This window comes from Calliopsis andreniformis, chromosome 7 (assembly GCF_051401765.1).
Source record: "Calliopsis andreniformis isolate RMS-2024a chromosome 7, iyCalAndr_principal, whole genome shotgun sequence".
Lineage (NCBI taxonomy): Eukaryota > Metazoa > Arthropoda > Insecta > Hymenoptera > Andrenidae > Calliopsis > Calliopsis andreniformis.
In genome coordinates, this window is record NC_135068.1 from 9,323,731 (window position 1) to 9,338,230 (window position 14,500).

Consider the following 14,500-nt stretch of genomic DNA (forward strand, 5'->3'; position numbering starts at 1 on the left):
CTATGACGCTATTCCCCCACTACAGCGTTCAATAAGGCCCTATTCCCCCACTACAACGTCCACTAGGACCCTATTCCCCCACTACAAAGCTATTGAAACCATATTCCCCCACTACAGCGAGTACTAAAACCCTATTCCTCTATCACAGTGTCCACTATGGCCCCATTTTCCTACTACAGCAACCACTCTGACTTACTTTCCACATAAAATACCTTTTTTCTCAAAAGACTATCTAATTCTAGACCTAACCCATACCTATTTCTTCTTCCAAAAAGAATAAAACATATCTTACATAATTCCCATATCAAAAATGCTTTTAGACAGCCATTTGATCTTATTCTGGTCTCAAACTGGTTGACCAACAATCAGCCATTGATCATCAAAAAAGCTAACCGCGAAGGGAAAGCCATAACCAACGTTCTGTCAGCCGTCCGAGTACAGCTACATGCATTTTGCGTCTTTGTGTTCCGTAGACTCAGAATTCGACCGAACCGCAATTAGCGATTCCATGCTCGAAATACTGTCAACACTCATCGGATACCATTCATCTATCGCTGCCACATCGCAACTTGCTTCGTTCACGTCATCCATCGATCGCCAAGCGAGAATCCTTGGTGTCCTGCTTATTGACACGTTTCACTGACCTAAAACGGTTTCTCTTTGCAGTGTACCAGATCGAGTGGGAGGGCAACTGGATCCGAGTGTTCCGTCCCGACGTCGAATGCACCAATGGGATCATCCACGTGATCGACGGAGTGTTCCTGAAGGACAGTGACGTCAGGGTGACGGGAACCGCGTCTGTCGTCAGCCTGGCGCCCCATTTAATCATGATCCTGATAGCCAAGTGGCTGCTTTAAGGATGTGTCCTTTGAGTCTGTCATAGGTGCACCTAGGAATTTATTTCGGGACCGTCTTCGATCGTCCTCCTCTAGGAAACCGCGACGTGTTGACACTCGGATACAATCTGTCGAATGGTGGTCGTGTTGGAGCGTTCGTCAGGGTCGACCTGTCCCCGAATGACCTAGCCAAGTCCCAGTGACTGGTGGACTGCGTGGACTGTGTTGAAGGAACTCGCTATCACCCTCCACCTGAATACAGCTCGTTTCAGTGCGTTCCCTGACGAGACAGCTGACACGATCGACAAATCGAGGACGATCCTGAAGGAGCGACCTGCGTCGAGGCTCTTGGCCGCATCTCCAAGTGGCGTCGCGGTCTCCGCCCGGGTCGGACAAGAGCCGGACCAGTAATAAACTTAAAACGGTCGAAGCTTAAAGAGAAACGTACGATTTAGCGGTTTCACAGTCGATTTATCGTCGTCAGTTAACTATGTGCGAGCCAGGTGTAACATTAGAGATTCTCCTGATTTCAAGTTTTACCGTGTACCGATAGGAAGCGTCATTAGGATCCCGTGGTGCGCTGAAACGGGCACCAGGGCGCGCAGAGTCCCCCCCACCGCAACCGAAAAGACATTTTAGCAGTGACGATCACGGTGGCGGGGCATAGTTTCACGGGTTAGAGACGCCATCGACCGTACCAAATAATTAATTAACCGTACCAAGTAATTTAGAGCGACTAACAAACGACTAACGAACGAGGGACGAACGCGAAGGCGGAACAGAGATTTCGGGGAGCCTTCTTCGAGTACAAGGGCGATGACCGATGGCGTTCCTTGGAACCGTCTATTCGGTTTCCTATTACGCTGACAGATACACATTTCCTTTCCCGATACAGTGTAATATTATCCAGAGTCAGGTTACGGTTCTCGCGTTCTTCTCGTGCGAACAAGTCAGGGGCGATCAGGAGTGCTCACGAAACGAGGATCCATATCCTTTCTACGCTGATGTCCTAGCAGAAGCACCGAGCATGTAGGGCAACACGTTCCCCGCGTCTACGTCAGTTCAGAACGCCGTCGATATTCAGGCCATAACTTTCATATACAAGTACGTCTCGCCTAATTGTGGTACTTCGATTTCATTACCAATGATGCGCTATAGTTCAGTGTGCATGCGTGTGTGCTCGTGCGTACGTGTGTGGCGTCATTTCTGTTCAAACGACGAACCGCGCCGCGAGGCACGCTACCTAGAGACCTTGCTGTAACCGGATGCCAGCACGACGAACCGCGTCGATGTATATACACAAGCGAATTTTGAGACTCGCCCTGGAGGAACCTATCGGCGTGGAAGTTGTAAATGAAGAGGAGTCGTCTGCTATACCCCAAACAGTCTAACATTGCTCTCTCGACGCACGGTTCACGGCTGCAGAAGTGACTCGCGATTACACTTGCTCTCTGTATCATATCGTAACTACACTGTCTACTTACTGATAATACTGCCACGTCGCATTGCAGGCTTTTCCAGGCTTGCAAACGAGTTTTTGTACAATTATAGTCGAGAAGGAAAGCGGAAGCTTTACCCAGTAGCAACTTGTCACATTCCGACATGGTAGTCTGCTCGAATGAATTGTCATGTGTTGAGGAGGAGTTCGTAATGAGGAAGGCGTGGGAATTAAGTTCTAGAATATCTTTTTATTAGACGGCGTTGAAGAAAGAATTCCAGTATTGACTACAGAATTACTACAAAATTATTTTCTCATTTTTTTTCCTACTTCTAATTTCGATAAATTAGTTCAAGAGGTATGAAGAAAGAAGTCTGCGTCACGTGACCCTGGTTGGAGTGTCACGTGACTCCCGCTAGAAGCATCACGTGACTCCTGCTCGCAGCGCCATGGCCACGATACTTCGAGCAGACTTCACGTGTAACGTCCTAAAATACTCTTTCAGAAATTCTTTTTTCTCATCGATTGTACAGTACTATATTTAATGTATCTATACATATATACTTAGGGTCATCAATGCCAACGCACCGCGTCACAATTGAGTCGCCATCGAGATTACTGCCGGGTTCGTATTTTGTTTCGATCGATACAGCTCAGTTTAACCTGTTGCAGTCTCACGTGTCTTATCCCATAGCAGGCGAAGCAATCTAACCAACGATTGCCTGAAAACGATTTCGCCATGCCTAAAATAAGCTCTGAATTTTTAAGGTTACGTTGAGGTTGTGAAAGGTTGAACCAGAACTGTGCGACTTTCAGACGAACAGGAAAGGGCAATAATTGTCCAGCAAAAGTTTTCATTCCCCCGACTAGTAAGAGCTTAGCTATATATGTGTGTACAAGTAATTACAATGACAGCGCGTGTCTCGAACGAATTAGAGGAAGGGCCACGAGAATCAAAACACCGCCATACGGACGATATATAGGGAAGAAAAAGGAACCTGAGTATTCGAAGTGGAGGAAAGAAGAAATGCCTCGAAATTTCGCTTCCTCTTACAGAATAATAAAACCATAAACTGTCGTGGCGACGGAGGAGGGCAAAGAGTCGTTTAGAAACCGAAACGCCGAAACATTAAGGGAAGAAAAAATGGCGGCGAGCGACCGGAACCGCGGTTCTATCACGTGCTTCCGGTCGCCTCGATCGTGCTAGTGAACGAGAGAGACTTATAAGTAAAGGATATGCATTCAGCTACCGCAATTCTCTCCGCGAAAATGGGAAAAGAAAAAGAGTTAATAGGGAATTCGATGTTATACGTGTTGATATCAGTCTATACATATATATAAAAGAAGTAAATAAATAAATATATAAATATATATATAAGAAACAGAGATATATTGACGAGGAAGAAAGTACGATTTGAAGAGAGACGGGAAAAGGGGACTGAAGAAAAAAGAAATAATACACAGAAAATACTATCAGATGATACCTTAAAAACTTGTTGTTGGGATGAATTGATATTATGAATTATTATTATTATTACGAATTATTATAATTATTACATAGATATAAAGTATACATAAACTCTAATAAACACTGTTTGTTCGTTAGATGAGAATTAACTGATAAAAAACGAAAAAATAGAAAAAAGCGAAAAAAAATAGCGAGACACTCTATTCTCTTCGTGTAGACGCGTCTTTAATGTTCTGCTTGTTCGAGCATACGCCGAAACGAATCGCATATTCGCAGCTCTGTGTGCGTCCGCGTGAGTCTGTGTGCGTCTGCGTGCCTGCGTGTGTGTGCGTGGGGTTGCGAAACGTGTGAATGGGAATGGTGGGAGACGGGATTTCGCAAGGAAATGTCGCACGGAACTTCGCGATAGTGTCACGTTCAAGAAAGCAGCATATCCGACGTTCCCTTGTGTTTCTCCGTAGACATTTCTTTTGATGGCGCCCGTGACCGTGTTCCGTTTCTTCTCCACGACGAATTTTCACACCTCAAAGCACGCTGGAGTTCCAGAGTATACCCCAAATTCGATGAAAGTGCTGGCACAAAGCAATGCAAGAAGCTCCAACTACGATTAAAAATCGCAAGTTTTGTTGCAGACTGTGTACTCACATTCTAAAGGTGGGTCTACGCTACACGTTATATGACAAAACTATGTACCTTTTTGGAAAATAGAAAAGAGACATATGTATAACATCTCCCTTCTCTATTTTCTAAAAAGTTATATAACTTTGTTATAATTATATGGCATGTTGTGTAGACCCAGCTTAAAGGATCTGAAAGTTCTATAAAAATTGTACGACTTGAAAATGAATCTGTACTCTGTGGAAATTTCATATATAGAACGTCGTTGACATTAAATGGATCTTTTTACTCGTAGGCGAAATTCGTGTAACAATTTTATAATCATTCACGGAGCACGGGATGAGAATGATGATACAAAGGACAGTTTTGATAAAAAGACATAACTTGGTTGTAAGAGTCACTCAAATCAAAAGCAGCGTAACGAATAGAACAAAAATTACCTGTAAGGCTTCATTCATATCAGAGTTCCGTTGGAAATCTCTTCGTCTTTACACAAAATGGCTTCCTGCTGCCTCACGTGTCATCAAGGTTATAGGTGTCTACGGCATTTGCAATCAAAATCAAGTACAAATCCGGGAAGCTTAATTCGAATTGATCGTGTAGAATCGAAAATAGCAAAATCGTCACCAAGTAACATTCCCCAAACGTATAGAAATCTCTCTAAGATCGGTGTCACTAGATTTTAGTTCCTAGAGCATGGCGATTTCGATGCTCTAATAATTTTCAAGTGCCATTTCCAGCAGAATTGATTTCTCGTTCACTATCGAGTATAAATTGCTAAGACTTCATGAATCGAATAATTTAAAGAAAAAAGAGGAAACAAGGGGTCGAACAATCCCCAGTATTTTAGTCCTTTCACCAAAGAAGCAAGCGTGCAACGGAATCGATGGTTTCATAGATGGATCATCAAACTTTTATCGAGTGACTCGTTCGTCGATCGACCGTTCACGCTAGTCGCATTTTCGCGTGATTATTTGTACATTTTGTACATAAATACGTGCACGCTAACCACGACAGGGAGGAAGATACCGCTGCAGCACGCGCGCGTTTAGCTTTTTCAATGCAATTAATGGTCCAATTAAATCGCATTCTTAACGCGTACGTCTCTAACGATTCGTTTCTGTCGACTCTTCTTCCCTCGTTTATTTCAGGATTCGTCCGCTCGCAGAGCCGGGTTCGTTCGATGAATCGAACAAAATCAACGCCCATTCGAGCTTAATTCACCGCGCGTATATGTTTGTACTGGGAGGGAACAGTCACGGCGAGGAATTAGAAGGAGAAAAGAAGAGAGGGGTAAAGTGAAGGAGCACGATGCCTGTTTTATATTCTCGAAAAGGTTTTGTCGGTGCAAATACTGCCGACGGTCTATGTATTTTCCCTGATTTTCCCCCGCGACGCTGATCGCTAATTTATTCTTCTAAAATTCGAGGATGTATTTTTTTAATGTCACAGTGTAATCGTGTAATTTTTTTAATTTTGTATTTAATTGTATAACTAAATTATGAAGAGGAGATGGTTTGTGCGTGTGTCTCGTTTCGAATGTGAGATCTGGGAATTGTAATTTAGGAATCAGCCGGCTACGGTGTTTTATGATTATTCTCCTTTTTGTTTTTTATCTTTATGTAACTGATTGCGCAAGAAAGAATAAATATCGCTGTAGACCATGAAACTCGTGAATTTCTGCGATTCTAATTGCCTTCTACGCAAATAACTGTTCTTAAAGTGGGCTCTATGGTGGGCCCTCTAGCGGTTTCAATATGGCGGCAAAATATTAGGTTAGGTTAACATTGCATTCAGTTTCCGCTTATAACGCGCAAGGGAAAAGAGATTCTTGTTGATTAAAGCAATCATTCTATCAGTGTCACTATATTGTTATCGTTATCTATTGAACGTAGTTGGATTCTGGAAAATGCTAAAGGCCACTTCTAGAGCTAAGGCATTGCTCGCAGAAACACAGGTGATATTATATCTACTTATCGTAGATACTTAGATGTAAAATTTAATCTAAAAAGAATTTTCTAAAAATAATTAATTAACTTTAAACAAGTATTTCACCTGATCTGAAGCTGAGAATCCCTTGACCTAATTTTGCCAACCTCAACAGATAACCAATTTAAGGATTTTTAGCATCAAAATGAATATTCAAAAAGAAAACTTTTTGAAAAGAGTGCACTGAGATTTTGTACAGTTGGTCCTTTGTAACTATTCAGAACTCAAAGCATACTAAATCTCAGATCTTTTTAGAACGTTTGAACAAATTATTTCTGTCCAAAATACAAGAATAGATCGTAAATCCCGAAATTCTATGAAAAATTAAAAAACTCCCAACACAGCATACAAATTTCATAAAAACCTTCTGAGAAAGATCAGTTGCAATGAGCGAAGAAACACAAAATCAAGATCCATAGAATTACCCATAATTCAGTTGCGTGTAATACCAGAATTTGCTACTTTTCGCCAAAACAGATACTGCATAGACGTTCAGGCGTTTTTTGCAGCGAGAAAAAGCTTTCGTTTCCTCTACCCTCATCGCCGTGGAACCCCCTCGAACCATCAGCATTTCCTTTAGCCACAGTTTGCATTCACTTTCGGCGGGAAGCGCCACGCAACTCTGGGAACAAAATGGCTGCATGACGCTTCCTTTCGACGTCCAACGTCGTCGCTGTGAATGCAATCGGTGGGTTGTAAGTACATGACGTCGTTATTGAATCATGGCTAAGTATAAGACTATAAGTGGGTAACGAGATGAAGTATAGAAAAGGCGGAAGGGTTTTTAAGGAATAACCGCACGAAACGAGGGATATGAGATACCGTAACGTGTAAGCTATTTAATATTTTAAGCGTTGGGATAGGCATCGAGATTCAACTGATACAAACTATTAAGGATTATTTATTAGCTACTATATATAATATATAAATATATATGTATATTATATAATCATATTGTAGTAGGGGAATCAAATTTTACGTACCACACTGGTATTTGTACAAAAGTCGCTCATTTCGATTACACAGACCCATTGATCAAGCTCGATATTTTATTTCCTGCAGTCGATACGTATTTGAATAATATACAGAGCGTCCCAAAATATATGATGCAGAAGACAAGCTGTTTCTCTTGTGAAAATAATTTATGCTTCTCGTTTCAAAATTATATCAGCTTTTTAATCATTGAATACTATTGCCTTGTATAAAACAAAATTTTGAATATTTGTACAGAAAAATTATGGACTTTTTTTGTATAGAAGAATGAACATAAATCAGTATATAAACATATAACCTTGATAACATATCCTTTACTCCCTATAACTTACAGGCTGTAAGCTCATTGGTGGTATCAAGCCTTTAGAACAGTCTTTTGTTACATTGTTTATTCTTTTTCTAGAGAAATAGTTTCCTTTTCAGTGGTGCCACTCATTTTGAGGCGTTCTGTATATTGTACGCAGTCGACTGTCAGAGGACTTTATTTTCCTTAGGATTAGGTGTACGCGTGTGTCACGTTGGTTTGTATTTTCAAATCTATAATTAAGTTCTTTGGTATAGCGGGGGACGACAGACTTCTATGTAAGATTTTTACGAGATTCGCGTATTTCAAGCCACCTGAATTTGGAAATGTGCGTGCATCCATGTTTTCAGGACGAACGACTTTGGCAGTGCGCCAATTGATTCTGCAAAAAAATAAAAATAGTATTTCTTTGCCGCAGAGACAAATGGCGTCCTCGAGTCGTCGTTTCCCCGACACTAAACGATCATGTCACTTGTATCTCGCTTTACTACACTGTGTAGACTCCGGTCGCTTTTGCTGTATGATTTTACAAAGAATAAAGAACACCTACAAGACAGTTTAAATGGCATCTATTCATTAAAAATCGTTAAGTTTTTATTGTCCTGTAAAAATGTTCATAGGTAGTATAAATTATGTTATGTAGGTCAGAAACCCAGTTTTTAAATTTTTTCTTTCTCTTTTTATCGCGCCAAGTATTTATGTCCTGTAAAAATTGTCATAGGTACTATAAATTACAATACGATGTATAGCATCAAAGTAAACTCAAAGAATCACTGTTTACGTTATTCCACGAGACAGATTTTAAGCTTCAGTGAATATATATTACACATGAAATATCTTGGGACAATTTAGAGTCATAATAATAACTAGAAAAATCAAAAATAATGAAAAAAAATGTCCTCCCCGACGGGGAATCGAACCCCGGTCTCCCGCGTGACAGGCGGGGATACTAACCACTATACTATCGAGGATCAGACGATTTCTCTTTTCAAATTAGTGCTACACTACATACATCTATATAAAATAGTACAATAATGATGAAAATATTGAAAAATAACTCTAGAAAAACAAAACAGCCAGTGTAGTTTAATAATTATCGTACAAATCTCCAAAACATAACTATTGATCGAGGGCTAATAATAGTGAGAAAAGAATTGTAAGATATACTTTCGAAAAGAACCCATTGCCGATTTGGCTGTAACTTTACACAAAACTTTTATTTAAGTATATAAGAATATCAACAACAGAATTTTTGGCGACTAGTCTCGTTCTATATAGATATCGGATTTTGAAAGTTGGTTATTTATATATTTTCTATGCATGTAGAAAAATATATTAGCGCCACTAAACGCAGCCACTTGCACCTCTCGTCGTTCGTTCTCTTCCTGCCTACAGGTGGCGAGCGTTTCTCGCAACTTTGTTACACTGCGCCGCTTTTTTAAAGGGATGCGACTGACAGAGCAACCAAGTTGAGAATTGTGTTCGTTTGCCTTATTTTGTTTTCGGTTGTTGGAGGACATTAAAATATGTCATCGCGGAAAGCAACTTGTTTTCTTTTTGTTTTTGCTATTCCTTTTTTTGGATTACTTTGGTTGGATCCTCCTTTCTTGTTGTGGTTTTGGTTTCTTTTTAATTTTGTTTCATTCCTTCTCTCGTTCGAATAAAATTTTTTAATTTGTTGCCTGGAGTTAGTTTTATTAAAAAGATATGGGGAGCTTTTTATCTGCTTTAATTGATCTTGGTTTTAGCAAAAGTGTGTTTACATTTATGAAATTTAGACATAATTTATACTAAATTTAGACAATTCATCAACAATTCCCTCTGGGGTAAAATCTTTCTTTATCCTTTGTTTTCCTTCGATTTTCCTTTGTTCGAGACCAGTTTCATGACTTTTAGATTTGACTTTGTGTCTAATCTTTGATATTTTTTCCATTTATAATTTGATCTTTTGATGATCTTGGAGTCATCATTTTCAAATATTTTCAGAATTAAAGAATTATCCTTTAATAATTTTGTTTCCATAATATAATGCAAGTTTATATTGTATTCTTCTGCGCAATTTGTGTTTTAATGGTGCGCGATTTGAAACGCCATCCGATTTTTTGACAATCAGAAGTTAACTTGACTAAAAATATGGGTAGTCTCATATTGTTCTTAGCCGCAAATCTGGTTTCGAATTTGTTGACGCTGATAAAGTTTCGGCCTTCCGTTAAAATGGAATTAATGAAACTTAAAAATTTCATTAATTCTTCCAATATTTCTTTAGGGTCGAAATCTCGATCTAGTTTTTTTAATAATATTATTTTAGGTTTTTCGCTTTTGGGCGTATACGTATAAAATGGTATATTTTTGACTTTTAACATTAAGCAGGTTTTCTTAAAATCATTCATATTCTCTACTTGTAAGATTTGTTTGTTATTACTAATTTTATTACTAATTACTAATTTATTACTAATTACTAATTTATTACTAATTACTAATTTTCTATACCTGAATTTTTAATCATTGAAATTATTATTTTCGTTAAGAGACTTGCTATAATGATTGAGGTGGTTTGTTCGTCCTGCTGTTCTGCGGGCCCTGTTCCTTATTACCAGGTAGCTCTTTCAAGTTTTCTGGTTGGAGGGACGTGGTTGCTGCAGGGCTGCAGGTAGTTGCTTCTTTCTTCTTCGCTTCCTATGCCTTTTTTCTACCTGCTGTCTGTGTCTCCTTCTTTCCATTGCTAGTACTGGTACTCTTCAGGTACAGAGGTTGCCGAGTCCGGCTGTTAGCACGGTGAATTTACTGTTGGCCAGGTAGGCCATTTCTGACTTGCAAGTATTTCTCTTGCGTTCCTCTTTTAGTTGCTGTAACAATCTTTCTATTATCATGTTCAGGTTTTCTATTGTTCTAATTAATTCTTCACATGTTCTGGAGCCGTTTTTCGAAAAACCTGTCGGAGGTTTTTCTTCGCATATCTCCATTTTTATATTTGTGGTGGGGATAACTTTTTTTGTGTGCCCATTGTATCGTTGTTTACTATTTTTATTCTGACGGATCTTCGACGAAGATTAGAAGGAAACTGAGATATAACCACTACAATATTGTTCTTGATTGTGTCGTCTCTGTATCTGTTTCTTACTGTGCCGTAGGCTGTTGTGTTTATATGCTTCCTTTTCTCCAGGCTCTCCATTTTTTCGACTTCTTAGGATTAGGACCTCCCCACCAATTTTTTGCACCTTTGCTACATTGTAGATTTTGATGTGTAAATTAAGTTTTTGAGATATAAAAATTGAAATTACGGTGCGGCCACAGTCGTATGAATGAACAAATTTAAAAAAAAATGTCCTCCCCGACGGGGAATCGAACCCCGGTCTCCCGCGTGACAGGCGGGGATACTAACCACTATACTATCGAGGATCAGACGATTTGGCTTTCGAAATTACTGCTACACCTCGCACATGTGTAAAATGACAATAATTGTGAAAGTTGAATGAGCCAATGTGGTGATTATCTCTTAAGACGGAAAACACAGATGTTTTATTTACTATGCATGTGATTACACGCATATGGTGGGGCATTGTGTGAACTAGACGCAGACGCTGGCGTCTGAACACGTGCAGGGAATTCCGTCTTTAGCGAACAGAGCCCTCCGAGTGTTTTATGACCCTATTACCTCTAGGCTTCGAACACGTGTGCGAAGGGCGTTTCACGTCCCAAGTAAATAAACTGGTGAAAAGAGTATCATTTTGTGAAACATTTCATGTAGTATTAAGCATGTATAAAAATATAAAACCAATGTTTGAAGCATAAAAGTGAATTTAATATTAACTATTTAAAAGACAATACAATTCAATATACAAAACCAACATACCATGGTCTCCACACAAATTCATATGTAAAATAAGCAAGTCATATCAGATCTGTTTAGATCATAGATAAGCAGATCAGGTTAGAATTGTAATACAAATCTTGAAAAAAAATTTTCAAAAATTTTAAACAAAATTTTTTTCAAAAAACCTTGACAGCAAAATTTTTCAAAAATATTGAAAAAAATCCTTTCTCCCCGACGGGGAGTCGAACCCCGGTCTCCCGCGTGACAGGCGGGGATACTGACCGCTATACTATCGAGGAGGAGACGCTTCATATTTCGCATTATATGTATTTACATGTATTTAGCGGGTAACATATATCTTTAGAACTCTGGTTAAATTATTTTGTACTTGATTAATCACATTTTAGAGTATTGTACATAGATGAACCTTAAGTTTGATTTGTTATGAAAGGAAAAACTTATAAGAAGAGCTTATTATTTACTTCTATGTATATATAGATTATTATAACACAAGTACGTACTAACCGCTATGCTATTGAAGAGGAGACGCTTTTAATGTCATATTAGTTTGTATTTAACTAGTAATAGATATCTTTGGTATTCTTTGGTCAAATTATTTGGTAGTTGGTTAATCACATTTTTAGAGTATTATACATATGTGAACATTAAACTTAAGCTATGTGATAATGAAAGACTTATGTGTAAAACTTATTAGCTATCTCTATGTATATACAGGTTGTTATAACCATCAGTATTTTCAGTCAGCCCTCGCGGCGCTGAGGAGAATAACGTGTAGCTACGCATAACCCTGCACCCTGCAGGCTTAGACTACATCTGGTTAGCATCGGCAGCATTTACTGTTGGAAACAGCATAGAATCATAGTTCAGAAACATCTATTCGAAACCAATGCATACTTAGAGCACAACGCTCAATTTACTGCTCCTTGTACAGACTTTTCAAAATATATTTTATAAATCTCATCCATGAAAGCGTACATAACATTCGAATTCGGGAACAGACGTTTTTGGCAAAGAGACTTCATGGTTCTGGTCAGCTTCATCATTCCCATTGTTTTCATGACTGTTGCTTCAATTGTTGTTCCCCTTTTACCAACGTACAAGCCACATTTTTGGAGTTGCGTTTCTAAAGATTCACTTTTAACGAAATACATCTGTCAGAAATCGGGAAAATAATTTTTCCAGATATTTTACGTAAAAGTTCTTAATTATTCGTTTCACCTCAATCTAATCTCGACGATTCCATTCACTGGCATGAAGTCTTCATAAAGACGCGTGAGAAATATATGACCACTGTTATAGTAAATGCGACCATCTTCGTTGGAAAGTTTTGAGACCTTCTTCCAAATTTGTAATAAATATCCATTGGACAAACCCTCAAAGAATATGTAAAACTTATCACAGCAATCGATGACAAAACCAGTTAAAATATCCTTGGGTGTACGTTGCTCCTACATTAAATATTAGGAAACTAGAACATTGTGCGCCTGACAGTATCAGAATTTTTATATATTTTCTTTTATTAATACAAGTAACTATTTTATAATTATAAAACAAAATTTCGAATTCACATTTCACCTCTGGATTTATATACTCCCCCGAAGACTGAATAGTGAACAATATATTATGATTGTTAGCGAACGCATAGTTCACAATATCATGCGCTAGCTCCAAATCGTTTAAAATGATAAAGATTCGATTAAATATGCCACTGTGACTAAGAACATTGTGATAAATTGTTCGCAGGTCGCGAGCGACGCGAACTTTGACCTTCAAAGAAGTACCAAACGACATGAGAATGTTAGGGTTGAGTGGAGAATCTTTTCCCAAAATTGAATCTTTCTCATCACTTTTATCCTCAATGTCAGCATAATACACGGTTCGAGGGTGAAACAAGCTATTCGTTAACCTCACTTCCCACAAGCCTCTTAGAAGGTCAGATAAATCGAACGTTGCCACACCGAGCAACACATCCTCTTGTGCGGACGTTTCAGACGTATTCAATCGTACTCCAATTATCTAATTGTAAAATTAGTAATGAAAGATAGTACGGCATAGACGAAACTGACAAGATAAAAATAATTTTACTTCAATGATAAGAAATTCTGTTGCAAGCGAGCTTATCAATTCTTCTGGTTTGAATTCCTCTTGGAGATAGCACTTGACGAATTCAAAATATATGGTATCAGCAGGGACATAGCAAGGCGTGATAATTGTGCGATTAACGAAGACAATTTTCGCGTAAAGATAGTTGAAACCACTTTCAACTACTATGTTACTCGGTAAGTGCGATAATTGTTCCAATTTAATCGATATGGGATTCAAATTTATTCGTAATTTCATGTCTGACAAAATATCCTCGCATTGCGCATAAATTAGTACAGATGAGATATTTTGAATTGGAGATGTTGCCTCGTAAGAGGTAATTGTACCCATACCTAAGAATAAAGATTTATTTTTATTTTAGTTAACACATAACTGGGACAGAAAAATGTATCAGCACTTTTTTTTTTAAGGAAACGAGTTTAGTTATTGATTTATATTATTTTGAGATAGATACACGCATGGGTATATAAATTACGAGTTAAGAATTAGAGATAAACGTATATGTATGAAGGTAAAAGCGATAAACCACCCCATATATGCTCAAAGAGAGAATGCCACTGACAACAGGTGGGTATGGTGTACTTATGAAGCAGTCGCGCACCGTGTGCGGCGCACCTCCACTGCGTGCGCACCTCCACTGCGTGCGCATCCGAGTTGACGGTGGGGATGAGGGTCAAGTGTTTATAAATAAGGGAGAGCTGCTGCGTGCACTCAGTAGGCCATGGTGGGCTACTGGAGGCCATGGTTGTTAGGAAAAGTAGGGATGATATTGATTCGTTTTTCTTAGGTGTTTTTAATATTCATACGTATACTGACTTGCAAGAAAGAAACGTTATACTTATTATCATTTTACCAGAAAAGAAGGCCTCCGCAGGGAGATAAATCTCTTGAGTGAACTCTTTTCTCTGTTTTGATT

At 38.8% G+C, this 14,500-nt stretch overlaps 1 protein-coding gene and 3 non-coding genes across 6 annotated transcripts in view; 1 reads left to right on the top strand and 3 right to left on the bottom strand.

The window, feature by feature from the left end:
• The window catches only part of Fas1 (fasciclin 1 Fas1 domain-containing), a 252,777-nt gene extending 251,920 nt beyond the window's left edge, over positions 1-857 (top strand). For all 3 annotated transcript variants that reach the window (XM_076381726.1, XM_076381728.1, XM_076381727.1), the window contains one exon: positions 667-857. In XM_076381726.1, the coding sequence (XP_076237841.1) occupies positions 667-857 (191 nt within the window). The remainder of the gene's footprint in view (positions 1-666) is intronic.
• A 7,688-nt stretch (positions 858-8,545) lies between these two features.
• Positions 8,546-8,617, bottom strand: Trnad-guc (transfer RNA aspartic acid (anticodon GUC)). The gene has a single exon. It is a non-coding gene; the product is annotated as a tRNA-Asp (tRNA).
• A 2,356-nt stretch (positions 8,618-10,973) lies between these two features.
• On the bottom strand, positions 10,974-11,045 carry Trnad-guc (transfer RNA aspartic acid (anticodon GUC)). The gene has a single exon. It is a non-coding gene; the product is annotated as a tRNA-Asp (tRNA).
• Positions 11,046-11,687: 642 nt separating this feature from the next.
• Positions 11,688-11,759, bottom strand: Trnad-guc (transfer RNA aspartic acid (anticodon GUC)). The gene has a single exon. It is a non-coding gene; the product is annotated as a tRNA-Asp (tRNA).
• Between the last annotated feature and the right edge of the window lie 2,741 nt (positions 11,760-14,500).